Source organism: Nerophis lumbriciformis, linkage group LG08 (genome assembly GCF_033978685.3).
Source record: "Nerophis lumbriciformis linkage group LG08, RoL_Nlum_v2.1, whole genome shotgun sequence".
Classification (NCBI taxonomy): Eukaryota; Metazoa; Chordata; class Actinopteri; order Syngnathiformes; family Syngnathidae; genus Nerophis; species Nerophis lumbriciformis.
In genome coordinates, this window is record NC_084555.2 from 31,207,501 (window position 1) to 31,224,349 (window position 16,849).

At 39.2% G+C, this 16,849-nt stretch overlaps 1 protein-coding gene across 3 annotated transcripts in view; it reads right to left on the bottom strand.

Moving 5' to 3' along the window:
* The window catches only part of arid1b (AT-rich interactive domain 1B), a 584,854-nt gene that overhangs the window by 18,563 nt on the left and 549,442 nt on the right, over positions 1-16,849 (bottom strand). For all 3 annotated transcript variants that reach the window (XM_061968668.2, XM_061968667.2, XM_061968666.2), the window contains 2 exons: positions 15,365-15,590; positions 2,195-2,327 (listed from right to left, as the gene is read on the bottom strand). In XM_061968668.2, the coding sequence (XP_061824652.2) occupies positions 2,195-2,327; positions 15,365-15,590 (359 nt within the window). The remainder of the gene's footprint in view (positions 1-2,194; positions 2,328-15,364; positions 15,591-16,849) is intronic.

Consider the following 16,849-nt stretch of genomic DNA (forward strand, 5'->3'; position numbering starts at 1 on the left):
GAACATACAAATCCTTTTTTTATTGAATCTAAATTACTAAAATTTTATGATTTGGTGCAGCTGCACGCAGCAAAAATTATGTACAAAGCTATTTATAACCTGCTACCCAAGAATGTACAACAATTCTTCAAGAGAAATATAACCTTAGAGAAAAATCTAATTTAAAACATCTTAGAGAGACTTAGACTTAGACTTCCTTTTATTGTCCTTCAAATTTGAACTTTACAGTACAGATAAGAATGACATGTCGTTGCATTAGCTCATGGTAGTGCAGGATAAAAGAGCAATAAGGTGCAGATATAAATAAATAGATTACTGTACAGATAAATACAGTGTATTGCACTTTTGCATATGCATCCACGTTTATGGATGTGTGTTATATTGTCTTTATATTCCAGCGAGTTAATCCATTTTTGGATTGTTTGTTTGTTTGCACGTACAACATTTAAGATTCATAGCATATCAGTATGTGGAATTCAATTATGGAATGGGTTGAGCAAAGAAATCAAACATTGTACTAATATGACTCAGTTCAAGAGGTTGCTCAAGCTACAAGTGTTTACTAAGTACAAAGAAGAAAAATGTTGATTAATATCTTGAACTTAATTGAAATTTGTGTATGATTCATATCATTATGAGAATCAGAATTGACTTCACTATAGAATGTAAACTGTGTTACAAGATGAGAACAGGAAGTGAAGATATGTGTTAGAAATTAATATGAAGTAGAAAAGGGATAGGATTAAATAAGCCTTACTTCTTACTCCTTTTCGGACATGTTGTAAAGAGAAATGAGAATCTGCAAGCTACAGTATATGACGTATCACATGTAAATGTTTGCATGTTCGAAATAAACTGATACTATACCATAAATATACACATACATATATACATACAAATACACATACATACGCAATACAATATATGTTTTTAACTGAAATGCATTGTGTTTACTCAATATTTTTATGTGAGCCATTTCTACACAATTGAATGCAACCATTAAATGCTAAGAAAATACCGTTTTACCACTGGTAATCAGTTCATTTTGTGCAGTTTGTTTAGTTTATCTCTGTCATCGTGATATGACAGAGAAGATGGAGCCTATCCCAACTGACTGCACGAGAAGAGGCAAGATACACATGTAATTGTGTTGCTCTATGTATTGCTTGTGTCAGTCCTAAAAAAAACTACCACATGGTGAAAAAACATGATTTCTTTTGCTAGAAAAAAAATCAAGGATCATATCAGAAAGAATGTCTGATATCTTCTGTTGTAAAGTGGAATAACATATGAGCTCATGACTTCATCTTCCAATCATAACTGACGTCTTTTTTTTTTTGAGGAAACTAAATTGTGCAAACATTCCGCAGAAATCAATGGTCAACTTTAACAACTGTGCCATCAGCAGTGTCCTCACTTACGGATTTTTAGTGTGGTTTGCTAGCTGCACTAAAGCGAACCAACAGGCCCTCCAGCGAGTGGTTAAAGCGGCGGGGAAAATTACAAGGACGATACTCCCAGAGATGAGTGCCATGTACACAACTCGCTGCCTAAAGCGAGTACACAACATCCTGAAGGACAGATACCACCCAGCACATGGCCTCTTCAACCTGCTACCCTCTGGAAGGAGGTATAGATCGATTCGCGCCAGGACCACCAGAATGTCTCACAGGCTGTGAGACTGCTAAATGAACAGCCTGCCCCTTTGCTGCCCCGGACCATCTTATTACCTCACTCTTCACCACCTCAATAATTGTGCTCTGGACATTGCATTGCTGCAACATCAACGTAACACCCATCAGACATCTGACTGTTCCCACCCCCACGTCCCTCTTATCGCGATCTTCCTGACAATGCTAAAATGCTAAAATGTAAACTATCGTCAACCTGCACATCAATGCAGTTTCTATGCCGCTGGACAAAGCTCAAACAAAATCTCGTTGTTCATGTATGACTTAAGTGTTATTATGACAATGACAATAAAGGAATTGATTGATTGATTGATTGATCAAGCCTCAAGTCTACTTTCCCCTTCCTTTCCTGACGTATACGCTTCAGTCTAAAAGTGTCACAAGATATTTTATGAAATGTAAACTATGACCCAAATGAGTCATGACTGATGCTGCAATGGTGGAAAATGCACCCAGTCAAGATCCAAATAAACAAGCAGTAAGTGTAGAAAAAGAGAAGGTACCTGTTGGGTGCGACCTGTCCAAGAGGGGTGGCCGCACGTGTCGGAGGAATGAGCTCTCCTGCACATTCCACTGTGGAACTGCTGCCAGAAGATTGAGGTGTGTGTGGACCTTGGAGGGAGCCGCCTGAGTTAGCTGGAAGACAGTAATGGTATATGTTAGATTTCCAACAAGCTTAACTGCAAAATAAACAGCAAAAAATGTTCTCCCATTCTCCAGATTTTCATTGTCAGGTATTGGCAGTACCTTGGTTCTGTATTCCAGAGAATACTTTGGACTTTAGGCAAAAGCCCTGATGTACATTAGCACTACAGAAAACTGCTCACATAGATGGGAACAGCATCACTCTTACTGAGGGACCAGTGAAGGACACAAGAAGCATGAAACAGATGGAAATCATTATGAGGGAACCATTCAAATAGTTTGTTTGTTTAAAGTTAAATCATTGATAGAATATTTCGTATCATAAAGGGTCAAACACACAATTTATTTGTCCCTGATAAATAATACTGGCTCCTTAGTGCTTAATTTGAATATTTGATTTTGTAATTTTTGTAATTTGGATTTTGTGTGTTCATTAGTTAATACATTTTAATTTGTTAAATAATAACATATTTTTTTTCAACACACAATGATAACTGTGTTGTCCAGTTGTTACATTTTGATTTCGTACACTTCTAAGTCTCATGTGCAAGTATTTTGAAGGAGATGTTGCATGCAGTTGCAATTCGAAAACGTAAGATGGCAATAGTGTATAGACTACAGTGTGTAGACTTGTCAGGAAGTCATCCTTCCCAATAAACTGAGTCTAGTACTTTGTTGCACTCTAAAAGGTGTTTATACTGTAAACATTGTTCTTATTAAACACAAGCGGTTTGATAGTAACGTGCATCTTATTTGCAGTTTTCACTATCATAATTGGAGGAGTTGAAATTGCCAAGTACCGTATTTTTCGGAGTATAAGTCGCACCGGAGTATAAGTCGCACTTGCCGAAAATGCATAATAAAGAAGGAAAAAAACATATATAAATCGCACTGGAGCCCGGCCAAACTATGAAAAAAGCTGCGACTTATAGTCCGAAAAATACGGTAAAATTGCTCATGCTAATCAGTAGTATGTCTATGGCAAAGCCAATGTAAATTAGCATTGAGCTACCACATTTTGAAAAGTGGAGACTTACTGATGTTTCAGCATTTTCTAGTATCAGGCATACTGATTGATTGATTGATTGAGAAGTTTATTGACATCTTAAAGAATTGAATCCATGTAATGCTTTAAAAAGGCAAATGGATGGCACAAAAAGCCAAAAGGCTTGTTTCCATAGTGGTCCATTAAATATTCATCACATTTGATACATTCAATAATAAAGGATATATAACCTGTAACATGTATATTAAAAAAATGGATGAATGATGTACATATACACAGTATACATGTCAGGTGATTTGAAAAACAATATATACCAAAAATGGGGGGGGGGGGGGGTACAGTATATACACTATGTACATGACACTAACATGACACTATGTACATGACTATGCACATGTTGACTCCAAAATGGGGGGGGGGGGGGTACAGTATATACACTATGTACATGACACTAACATGACACTATGTACATGACTATGCACATGTTGACTCCAAGAGTGTGCAAAACAGAATGAGAAAATTTAAATACACTATAACCACATATCAACCTGTTTGATGCTTCGAAGAGTAGCTGGGGATCAATTTTGGTTCAGATCAGGTCGAGGTTGAGCTGAGCCATGATTTTATGGCAGTTTTAAAATTTAGTAGGGATGTTCGAATTTTAAGGTCTGTTGGTACTGCATTCCACTGTGTGGTGGCAAAATAGCAGAATGCATTTTTTCCCATGAGAGTCTTGAATTTGGGGGTAACGAGGTCTGAGGAACTCCCTCTTGTGTAGTACCTGTGAGCATCACTTACTCTGGTGAAACAGTTGGACAGGTACTTGGGGACAGTTTCTCTGAGTATTTTGAATACCAGGCGTTTTTGGTGTACTCTTTCCTCAACTCTAAGCCATCCCAATTTGGTAAAGTGGGCTTGAGTTAGGTGAGTCCTGTATGGGAGTTTGAGCAGGAGTCTCACCAGCTTGTTTTGGGAAGTTTGCAGTTTGGTTTTTAGTGGCTTGGGGATACTGGTGAACCATGAGGTGCAGGCGTAGTCAAAATGACACCGTATGAGGCCACCGGCAAGGGTCTTAAGTGTATCCCTGTTGATTGACGCAGAAATCCTGCCCAAAAATCTAGTTTTATTATTGATCTTGGCGATCTAGGTGATTTGCTACTTGCTTTGTGGGCATTGAAAATTGTAAATTTACAGCCCGGTCGAGTATGTTATAAGTGCTGGTAGAGTGCTTGTTACCCCGCCAAGTGTTTGAGCCAGCAGACCAACATCAAAAGTATAAAAATATGGCGACGGTTGATTTTATGTGAATTGATACTTGGCAGGACCGATGGAATTTGGTCAATATCAGTAAAAGCACCCAATTTCGTACATATCACATTTCAAAATAGACATTTTAATCTAATCTTTAAACCTGCTCAGTGGCCTTGTGGTTAGAGTGTCCGCCCTGAGTCGTGAGGTCAAACCCTGGCCGAGTCATACCAAAGACTATAAAAATGGGACCCATTGCCTCCCTACTTGGCACTCAGCATTGAGGGTTGGAATTGGGGGTTAAATCACCAAATGATCCCCGAGCGCGGCCACCGCTGCTGCTCACTGCTCCCCTCACCCCTCAGGGGGTGAACAGGGGGATGGGTCAAATGCAGAGGATAATTTCACCACACCTAGTGTGTGTGTGACTATTGTTGGGACTTTAACTTTAATCTGGTGCAGACATAAAACAAAAAAACATATCTCTGTACACACTTTAAAAAAAAAAACTTTTTGCTTTACGTATGAAATATTCCCTGTGGGCTAATAAAAATCGAGCTGCGGACTGCACTTTGTTATAGCTAATAAGTACAACAAAAAGAATACAAAAGCAGAATAAAGGACAAGTTGATCTGATAAGGTATGACACCAAAATATGCTTCTCAGCATGTTGAGTAATACCAAAGACTATAAAAATGGGACCCGTTACCTCCCTGCTTGGCACTCAGCATCAAGGGTTGGAATTGGGGGTTAAATCACCAAAATGATTCCCGAGCAATGCCACCACTGCTGCTCACTGCTCCCCTCACCTCCCAGGGGGTGAACAAGGGTGATGGGTCAAATGCAGAGGGTAATTTCACCACACCTAGTGTGTGTGTGACTACCAGTGGTACTTTCACTTTAACTCAGATAAGCTTTGAACAAGAAGGTGGCGACTTGTCCAGGGTGTACCCCGCCTTCCATCAGCACCCCCCGCGACCCCGAAAGGGACAAGTGGAAGAAAATGGTTGGATGGATGGAAGATGCATTGTTTTGCAAAAGGTTTGATGTATACATCTTAACATATTGCTTACTGAGTCCACAGGTCAAGGCAGTGGCTGGACCTACCCCAGCTGATTTGGGCTTAAAGGCAGACAATGCACTGGACACTGAGGAATGGAAAGTCTACAATAGTGCCTCTACATTATAATATATTAATATTTACGTAACTTTCTGAAGGAGGCAATGTTTTATGTGCTTGACAGAGCTTATGCAGTACCTCTGTGATAAAACAATCTGGAGCTCTCTCTAAAAGTAGGTTAGTGTGTTGCGATGTTATGACGCCACAATTTAGTGACTTCTTGGAGTAAAGAGCCACAGGAGGGTGGTAAGCAGAGCACATAAAACCAAGGGATACAAAGTCCCTGAAGCAAATTTAATGTGAAAATATGGAGCGCCCTGCTTAAAAGATGACAAAGACAAAGGAAGAGTATGAAAACATCCTAATGAGCATTTAGTGGAAGAAGCTTTCCACTGGAACTGCCTCAGCGGCCTTTTACTGCGCCGCACGTTTCCAACAGGAAACGCAGACTAAAGCTTTAAAAATTCATACTAATTCTGAATTATTCAGCAAGCTCTATGAAGAGATGGGGGGAGACGGAGAAAGGACGAGAAAGAGAGGGAGAGATGGGTATCCCCGTGATGCTGAGAGGATAAGAGGTGGAACTCCACATTTTCTCAGAAGCACATGTAAACAAAGGTGGCTTTAACTGAGGTTTGCCATTCTTCAGGAGCAGACAGGCTGATGCACGAGAGTAGACGAAGGGGAGATGGGCGAGAGCATGAACTCAAGTACCCTTTGCTCCACATTTAGAGGGAGATGAATGACAGTGGAGGGGAAAATGTGTAAGAGTCACGTGGCTGACATTTTATGTGTGTCAGTGGGTGACATAATCCAGTGGTGGCGGGGGTTGTGAATAAAGGGGTGACAAAAAGGTCAGCTTTGTTTACATTATACATTGCAGCCATCGTTAATCACGCACGCACGCACGCACGCACAAAATGGCCCGCTGGACACCCCCTCAAGTGACATCGCCGCACTGTCAAGTCGATAAATAGACTGGCAGTCTCTGAAGGGTCGTTTTTATTTTCTGGGTGTATAAAGAAAGCAAGTATGTTATTTAGAATGACATTAGAAATAAAATTTAGAATGATGATAATTGCGAAGTGAAGATATTTTTGTAAAGTACTTTCTGACGTGCCCACCCATTACAGGACAACATTTTTTCACACTTTTTAAAATTAATGCTTTTATACTTTTTGACTCAAACTTGAATTTGATTTGGTGCATGTTTTCTACAAAAACAAACTCATGGAAATAAATGTATTTCCCAAATAAAAATGTCAACAATTACACTTTAACTTAAGAACTTATTTATTTTTAGAGCACAATAACAAATGTATTAAAATTACATAAATGAGCAAACCTTCCAGAATGTAGTGCAACTGCTTTACAAGATCAGTATTAACTGAGAGTGAGAACGTCGAAGGACATTTGTAATTTTTTTTCTTTTTAGTGACGAAGGAGGAAGGGGCTAGGAATTCTGTACGTTTGTGGTAAAATTCCATATGAATTAATTGACATTTTACATGCACCTATTCATACACATCTGTGTGATCTGTATATAAAGATACTATATTATCCTAAACAGTGGGAATGTATAATATTATTTTTGGTTTCAGACTCACTTTACTTTATTTCTGTCACTTTTTTCAGATGTTCGATCAGTATTACTACATGTATAATGATGCCATATGTACAGTATGGCACATATAGATTTTTGATTACATTTAATCATTACTTTTATTTACATCACATTCACACATGTACAACTGCTGCCATATCAAGAAACGTGTAGTATTCATCTTGACTTAAACATTGCCGTTCCGTTTTGTAGCATAAAAAGCTGCATTGCTCCAATATGGTGAATTTATATGGATAGGGGTTAAAAGAAATTTGTTGGCATTCATGCTGCTCCACAAATATTCAAGACTACTAAAGTAAAGGATGACCGTGACTAAATATTCTGTTTTTATTTCAAGGCACAATGGGGGGGGGGGGGGGGGGTACAGTTGCGACACATTGTTACTTTAAAGGCTCCATATAATACTACACATTCTACAGTATTAAATACATCCCAAAATAATAATAATAATAATAATAATAATAATAATGGTGTTGCTGTTGGAGTTTTACCGTTTAGTCAGCTCTGCTGGCAGCAAGCTATTTTATGTGTCTGTAGCTTTAATGCTAATGAGCTGTGTTTGTCCATGCCTGCCTGTGTGCTTGACTAAAAGGTGCACTTTTTACATATCCGCTGTAAGTTTGAACAAAATAGATTTGCTATTTCAAAAACAACGCCACATTAAGGGGTGGAGGACACTAGCATAACTATGATAGCTACAGTGAACACTACAGTCACATTACATTGTGTGATCCGTCTGTTTTTAATTTTTTTTAAATTTATTGTAGTTGAATTTAGTTGAATGTTTTATGCGCTACACCGTCTTTAGTTTTATATTGGTTTAAAACATGTATTTTAACTACTGTACTATGCAGTGCTTTGTGAATTTTTAACAAATTGTTCTATATTCAGTAAATAAAGCGGATGTGAAGTGGATCAAACATGGAACCACATACAAATTCCAAAACCAGTGAAGTTGGCACGCTGTGTAAATCGTAAATAAAACAGAATACAATGATTTGCAAATCCTTTTCAACCTATATTCAATTGAATAGACTGCAAAGACAAAATACGTAACATTCGAACTGAAAAACTTTGTTATATTTTGCAAATACTAGCTCATTTGGAATTTGATGCCTGCAACATGTTTCAAAAAAGCTGGCACAAGTGGCAAAAAAGACTGAAAAAAGTTGAGGAATGTTCATCAAACATCCCACAGGTGAACAGGCTAATTGGGAACAGGTGGGTGCCGTGATCGCTTCCATGCAGCTTCCATGAAATGCTCAGTCATTCACAAACAAGGATGGGGCGAGTGTCACCACTTTGTGAACAAATGTGTGAGCAAATTATCGAACAGTTTAAGAATAACATTTCTCAACAAGCTCTTGCAAGGAATTTAGGTATTTCACCATCTACGGTCTGTAATATCATCAAACGGTTCAGAGAATCTGGAGAAATCACTGCACGTAAGTGGTAATATCACGGACCTTCGATCCCTCAGGCGGTACTGCATAAAAAAGCGACATCAGTGTGTAAAGGATATCACCACATGGGCTCAGGAACACTTCAGAAAACCACTGTCAGTAACTACAGTTTGTCGCTACATCTGTAAGTGCAAGTTAAAACTCTACTATGCAAAGCGAACACCATTTATCAGCAACACCCAGAAACGCTGGGCCAAAGCTCATCTAAGATGGACTGATGCAAAGTGGAAAAGTGTTCTGAGGTCTGACGAGTCCACATTTCAAATTGTTTTTGGAAACTGTGGACGTTGTGTCCAAAGAGGAAAAAAAACATCCGGATTGTTATAGGCGCAAAGTTCAAAAGCCAGCATCTGTGATGGTATGGGGGTGTATTAATACCCAAGGCATAGGTAACTTACACATCTGTGAAGGCACCATTAATGCTGAAAGGTACATATAGGTTTTGGAGCAACATATGTTGCCATCCAAGCAACGTTACCATGGACGCCCCTGCTTATCTCAGCAAGACAATGCCAAGCCACATTCTGCACGTGTTACAACTGCGTGGCTTCATAGTAAAAGAGTGCGGGTACTAGACTGGCCTGCCTGTAGTCCAGACCTGTCTCCCATTGAAAATGTGTGGCGCATTATGAAGCCTAAAATACCACAATTGAGACCTCGGACTGTTGAACAACTTAAGCTGTACATCAAGCAAGAATGGGAAATAATTCCACCTGAAAAGCTTCAAAAATTGGTCTCCTCAGTTCCAAACGTTTACTGAGTGTTGTTAAAAGGAAAGGCCATATAACACAGTGGTAAAAATGCCCCTGTGCCAACTTTTTTGCAATGTGTTGCTGCCATTAAATTCTAAGTTAATGATTATTTGCAAAAACAAATTAAGTTTCTAAGTTTGACCATTAAATATCTTGTCTTTGCAGTCTATTCAATTGAATATAAGTTGAAAAGGATTTGCAAAGCATTGTATTCTGTTTTTATTTACGAATTACACAACGTGCCAACTTCACTGGTTTTGGGGTTTGTACATCATGATAGTTTTTAGCCTGTATGTTTTGGAAAAATGAAAAGATCAAACTTACTGTATTTCCGGACTATACAGGGCAGCAGTACATAAGCCCAAACCACTAAATTTTGGAAGAAAAAACGTTTTTCCATTTTGCCGCACCGGCCTATAAGCCGCAGATATATATGTTGTGAAAGGAGTTATTTACACAGAAATATTTTGCAAATGTTTATTTACATACCTTAATTGTTTCCAAACAGTGCCTGTAATACGGCAGTAAAACGGCCGACCAAACAAAACAGAAGTCACCGTCATGGACCCACTAGCTGCGGAAGCTAGCTCTTCAATCTGCTTATCAGACTCATTAACTCCACAGTGACGTTTTGGTGAAAAACTCATAAACGTATTAGCATATTAGCTAATGCTAGCAACGCTGGCTTCATTACATTATGAAAGCACACACAAATATGCATGAAAACACTCCTACAGACATCACATATGGGACTGAATAGTTTTAATTATATTGTAAAACTTACAAACGTTGCTTGGAGTGATGAATGAAGAAACCATACAAGTAGAAACACTATTGATGACTAGAAATTGAGAATGGGACTTGTACTTTTGGCTGAAAGCACTAACACAAGGAAGTACTGTAGACGTTCACCCCGCAGCTCCTGCAGTGACCAAACTCGTCCAAAAGATGGTGCCATAGCACAAACAATAACACACCTTTCCAGTGTCTCTGTTTGTGTTTAATGAAAACTATTTGTTGAACACAAAACATGATGGCCGTTAGCGAAGACAAATCCATAAATTAGCCGCAACGTTTTATAAGCCGCGGGTTTTAAAGTGTAGTATAAAGGTAGCGCCTTTTAGTCCGGAATTAACCATAAGGTAACTGACTACAGATAGTTGGCTGAGCTCCAGGCTTCATTTTAAGATGTGTAGTAAAGCCAACCCTTTTCTGTCTGTCTTACATTAAGTACATGCTTTTTTTCCCCCATTTGGAACATCACAAAAACATAGAACTTTAAAACTGAGTGCCTCTTCTCTTAAAAATGGAGCGCAGAAGTGATGAAGATAATTTTTTTTCATGTTTGGTATTCATAAACAGGCTCTCGGGACTCATATTACTATAATGACATCATTAAAAGCAAACTTTTCACAACAGGAGACCTTTAACTACCGGGAGTGAGTGAATACTGTAGAATTGATATTAAATGATTATTACACATGATGATGTGAGGGACTATTATGTATGTAGTCCATGTGTACATTACAGAATGTGTAACAATATGAATACAAATGCAGGTGGATGTTTTTTTCCGCCAGGCAGAAAAAGCAATCTGCAGTCTCATGCATGCAAGTGAAGTACCCTGATGTTCTTTTTAAAAGCTAGGACCACCTTTCTCATCTCCGTTGCAAATTAAGAGGCGTGACCTCTCTCTGATCCCTGCTGATCCTCATGTCATAATTGTTCAAAGACAGTGTGAACACCACACACATACAAACAAAAGTCAGCAAACACAAGCTGACGTAACCTCAATCACACGAAAATGAAATAAAGGCAAGTCTCACCTTTGAGGTTCAAATGGTGACGCTATCAAAAGTGGCCTTCTTTAATGGGGAATTATCTCATCAACACAGTGGATGTTTACTTTATCTCCTGGGCTGAACTTCTCCCCACGTTTCCTATAACTTTACATCTTCAAGTCTTAGTTGCAATTGATGTCTTGTCATCTACATTTAGATTTCGGCAGAACGTTGGCCACGAAACATTGAAATTCATGGTTGTAGATGCAACAGGGTGGGTATCAGGCTATACGATATGATAGTTTGATAAACAAATGACAATGATGATTTTGCCCATCATCCACAATCCTTTCAGTATGTCAGGCAAGAAAACACACATCTTTGCTTATTCTCTGCGATCTAATTAGTAGAAAAACTGCTAGTAAGAGGCAGCTAACAATGCAGGTCATTGGGATATGATCTATTCCACCTTTAAAGTCCCCTAAACAGCATTCAAAAACCTCCAACACCATTTTATATCCATGCTTTAGGTAAAGGCCTACTGAAACCTACTACTACCGACCACGCAGTCTGATAGTTTATATATCAATGATGAAATCTTAACATTGCAACACATGCCAATACGGCCGGGTTAGCTTACTAAAGTGCAATTTTAAATTTCGCGCAAAATATCCTGCTGAAAACGTCTCGGTATGATAATGCCTGCGCGTGACGTCACGGATTGTAGAGGACGTTTTGGGACAGCATGGTGGCCAGCTATTAAGTCGTCTGTTTTCATCGCAAAATTCCACAGTATTCTGGACATCTGTTGGTGAATCTTTTGCAATTTGTTCAATGAACAATGGAGACAGAAAAGAAGAAAGCTGTAGGTGGGAAGCGGTGTATTGCGGCAGGTGTTGTGCCGGATAATGCACCCCGCCGTAGGATGCACCCCTTGACTGTTGTGCCGGATAACACAGCCGGTGTTTCATTGTTTACATTCCCGGAAGATGACAGTCAAGCTTTACCATTGGCCTGTGGAGAACTGGGACAACAGAGACTCTTACCAGGAGGACTTTGAGTTGGATACGCAGACGCGGTACCGTGAGTACGCATGCAGCTGTGGCTTCCAAACATTTGATCGCTTGCCCGTACGTGCGTGCCGCTATGTGCATGTCACGTACGTAACTTTGGGGACTTTGGGGAAATATATGTGCTGTATGAACTTTGGGGAGGTGAACGGTACTTTGGGCTGTGGGATTGAGTGTGTTGTGCAGGTGTTTGAGTTGTATTGGTGGGTTATATGGACGGGAGGGGGGAGGTGTTTGTTATGCGGGATTAATTTGTGGCATATTAAATATAAGCCTGGTTGTGTTGTGGCTAATAGAGTATATATATGTCTTGTGTTTATTTACTGTTTTAGTCATTCCCAGCTGAATATCAGGTCCCACCCGCCTCTCACAGCTTCTTCCCTATCTGAATTGCTCCCACTGCCCTCTAGTCCTTCACTCTTACTTTCCTCATCCACAAATCTTTCATCCTCGCTCAAATTAATGGGGAAATCGTCGCTTTCTCGGTCCGAATCGCTCTCTCTGCTGGTGGCCATGATTGTAAACAATGTGCAGATGTGAGGAGCTCCACAACCTGTGACGTCACGCTACTCGTCTGCTACTTTCGGTACAGGCAAGACTTTTTTTATCAGCGACCAAACGTTGCGAACTTTATCGTCGATGTTCTCTACTAAATCCTTTCAGCAAAAATATGGCAATATCGCGAAATGATCAAGTATGACACATAGAATGGACCTGCTATCCCCGTTTAAATAAGAAAATTGCATTTCAGTAGGCCTTTTAGGTATGTATGTAATGTAGTAATTCATGATAACATGTAATATTTACAGTTTCTGGGTATTTTAAGTATTATCGTTACCTCTTTCCTGGGCCCATTGATTTCACAGAGCGCAGAGCAACAAATGCTACTTCTGTTAACAACAAAAAAAATAATACTTTCGGTGTTTGCTATCACTAATGGCAGACTTTGTGAGTGCTTTTGAGCGTTATTGTGTAGCACTATTACTAAACGTTTCAAATAAGAACATCAAACAGTGTCTTGCAATGTCCTCTCTCACTGAGATGCCGTTTGATGAGATGGTTGTATCTTTCAGCACCTGCTGTCTCTTCGAGCTGGTACATTTAGAATAATCCTCACTCCTCAGACAAAAAAAAATGCTTCTTAGCGAGGTTGCGATGCTCTTATGCTGCGTTTACTAAAGGTTTTCGTGTTCTAAAGCACGTGCAAACCTGATAGCCCAACAGAGCTGATCTACTAACGTGTGCAAAGTGGATTGCGTTGGTTAAATGAGCAGAATAACGCGTACAATCCATTTTGCGTCTGTCTTCATTAATATGCAAAATATATGTTGATACCATACCATACCATACCAACTTTATTCATACAGCCCTTTAAAAACAAGCACAGTTGAAGAACAAAGGGCTGTACACCACACAGAAATACAGGCAAAGGACAGACTAAAAAATAACATTTAAAACAGAAGTAAATTACACATTGAAAAAGCAAATACAAATTATCCTAAGAACAATTTGTTAGATAAAAAGTTAAAAAAGTTAAAAACAGTTTAAAGTCTCATGCTGGGTTAAAAGCTAGTGAATAAAAATGGGTTTTAAGAAAGGTCTTAAAAGTAGCCAAATAAGGGCCCTGTCTCACATGGAGAGGGAGATCGTTCCGCAACAGAGAAATGCCCCCAATACTTGGAGGAGAAGATGCAAAAATAATTATTTAGCACACGCAATGTGATTTATCAACACTCATCACTGTTTCGAGAGCACTATTTGGCGTTTTATTTAACACGTGTGGGAAGGACAGTTCCACACACAGCTGCAGGATCAGTGCTCGTGTGTGTCAACATTTTGGACGGTCAGAAATAAGAAATGTTAGACATTGTCTATTCAGCAACATCATTTTATAATTTTAGAGCTGCTAGAGGACTTAAGGGGTTGAATAAAACACATTCAATTGATGCGTTTTGGAGTTCTTTAGTATTTTTTGAATTATGTTTTTTTTTTTTTTATATACATAGAATACATATTAAAATATTTCTTACATGAAAAAAAAACTTCTTTAGATATGCATTTTTTTGCAGCTTGAGCGTGGTAAGTGCAGCCTCTCTCCAATAAGCGCACCTTCGGCTGTAAAAACAAAAGTGCTGTCATTGTAAGTGTACTGCAGGATTGTTTCTAAATGACCATTAATACGTGGTAGATGTCTCCTGCATGTTTGAAAACATAGCAAAACGTCACAGGTAGCAGCATGATAACATGAATGTGCAGTAAATGAGTGTCTCCATGGTGATGCCCAGTATAGTACACACACAATCCTCATTTAAATAAGGCGGTCTGCACCACTTTTCAATTGCATATGCAGTCTTAGTAAATCACATGTAACATATCCACTGAAAGTACAACCTATTTTATAGATTGCACACACTGTTTAGCGCGTGGTGTTTGAATCTTAGTAAACCAGGCCCATGTAGTATCAAGTTGGTAATGTGTGGATTTTCAAAGTTGACCAACTTCCCGGCTTGGTGCCACAACCTTCTGCGATACAGGTGAGATGCATGATTCATAATCTTGCATTAACTTCTACTAACTCAAAGACAAAACAAAAGCAGCAGACGCAGCTGCTGCTTACAGCTAGAGCAACGCTTACAATAACAATGTCACTCGAGCTTGGTGAATAAGCATGTCCAGTAAATGGAGCGTTGTTGGCGGTTTTTGGATGTTTTTAGAGCTTTTTATTGGCGGAATAGATGGATCCCATTTCCACTGTTAGCCACTTCGAAGATACATAAAGGGACATACATTTATGTTCTTGTTTCACATAAGGATTGTAGATGATGGGCAAAATTCCAAAAAAAGTGCAGTTTTCCTTTAAGGTGCAGCAGTGTTGGTGCTTTTGACCTTTTGCCATAACTCTATCACCTGCTATCGCTTTACTTGCAGTATTCTGGCGTGCAGTGGTTTGCTAGTAAGCCTTACCAGGTGACGGCGGCTGCATCTTGACCTGCTTCCTGTGGTCTGCTCCAGCCACGCTGCCGCTACTGCTGCTGCTGCTGTCTGCTGGTGGCTCCTCTCCCCGCTCCATCTTGCACTCATAGGCGAACAGGTACTGGATATAGTTCTTCTTGAGCGAGCTGGCCGAGCTGCTCGATGTCCCCACGCTCAGAGTGGCGGACAGCTCACGCCACTTCTTGTTCTTGTTCACCTGAGGGACGATGGCGTAATGTTATCTATTCCGGTCAATAACATGGTAACAATATATAATCTGTGTTCTAAAGTCTTTGAAGTACAAGGTGATTACTGTAATTGTAAGGATTGTTGACAAAGCTACGAACAATGGGAGACCGGGCTTTCTGCTCCACCGATCCCAGTATGTGGAACGCTCTCCCTGACCACTTGAGGGCACCACAGACTGTGGATGCTTTTAAAAATGGCTTAAAAACCCGTCTTTTGAAAAAAAAAAAGCATTTTTTTTAGCTATATGCATACTAGTTCTAGCTATTAGGCTGTTCTAGTTTTTATTTTTATTTATTCTTATTATCTTTTTATTTTATTTTTTTAATACACTGTAGCACTTTGAGGTTGTTTACTCAATGTACAGTGCTTTTTATAAATCTACTATAATTGTAATTTTGCATTAAACAGAACATTCTAATATTTTGCCAAACACTGCAAGAGGTGGAAATCTAATCAAAACTGAATTGACCAACAGAAAAGGTCACATTTTCTATTATCTTAATAAATATTCTCTCACTATAGCATGCTACACCACCACAAACTACAACCACAAAATAAACATATTAAAGAAGTTAACTAGGTAATATCTTTCTGACACTGTTAAAGGCTGCTTTTTTTGTACAGCTCTTTGTGCAGGTGTACCCAAGGGGGTCAAAGAGGGGTCGAGGGTCTAGTGGGGTCTTGGGCTTTTGTAAAGTTTGAAGATCTTTTTCTGCTTTTTAAATACGTACGTTTTAAAAAACGACAACGAGAAAAATGATACAAAAATAAATTTTTCTGCCTAAGTTGCTTAAATCAAATTAAATCAATGTCAAAGACTTACAACACCCCCTTGCATAAACATGAAATGGTTCGTTTCACCTGGACAGGCAGACCTAGCATGGAACACTTTACTCAACACAGACGTCGTAATGTCATCAAAGCTCACCTTACTCACACACAGCACCAACATTTTGCAACAAGGATGAGGTGACAGAAGAAAGGTAAAAAAAATATAACACATCTATCTGTGGCAGCATAGCGGAAAGTTGTGTACAAGTTTAACTTTTGCATCTCATTGCGCATAACTGTGGTGCGTTCAAGAACCCTCGATTAAAGTTAGAAACAGAAGCGTCACTACTTTTTAAAGACAGGCGGATACTTAGCCCCCTGCAGAAGCACTAAAATAATACAATCAAAATAATAATGACGTATTAGTATGATCTGTATTAGGCATTTATGATAATC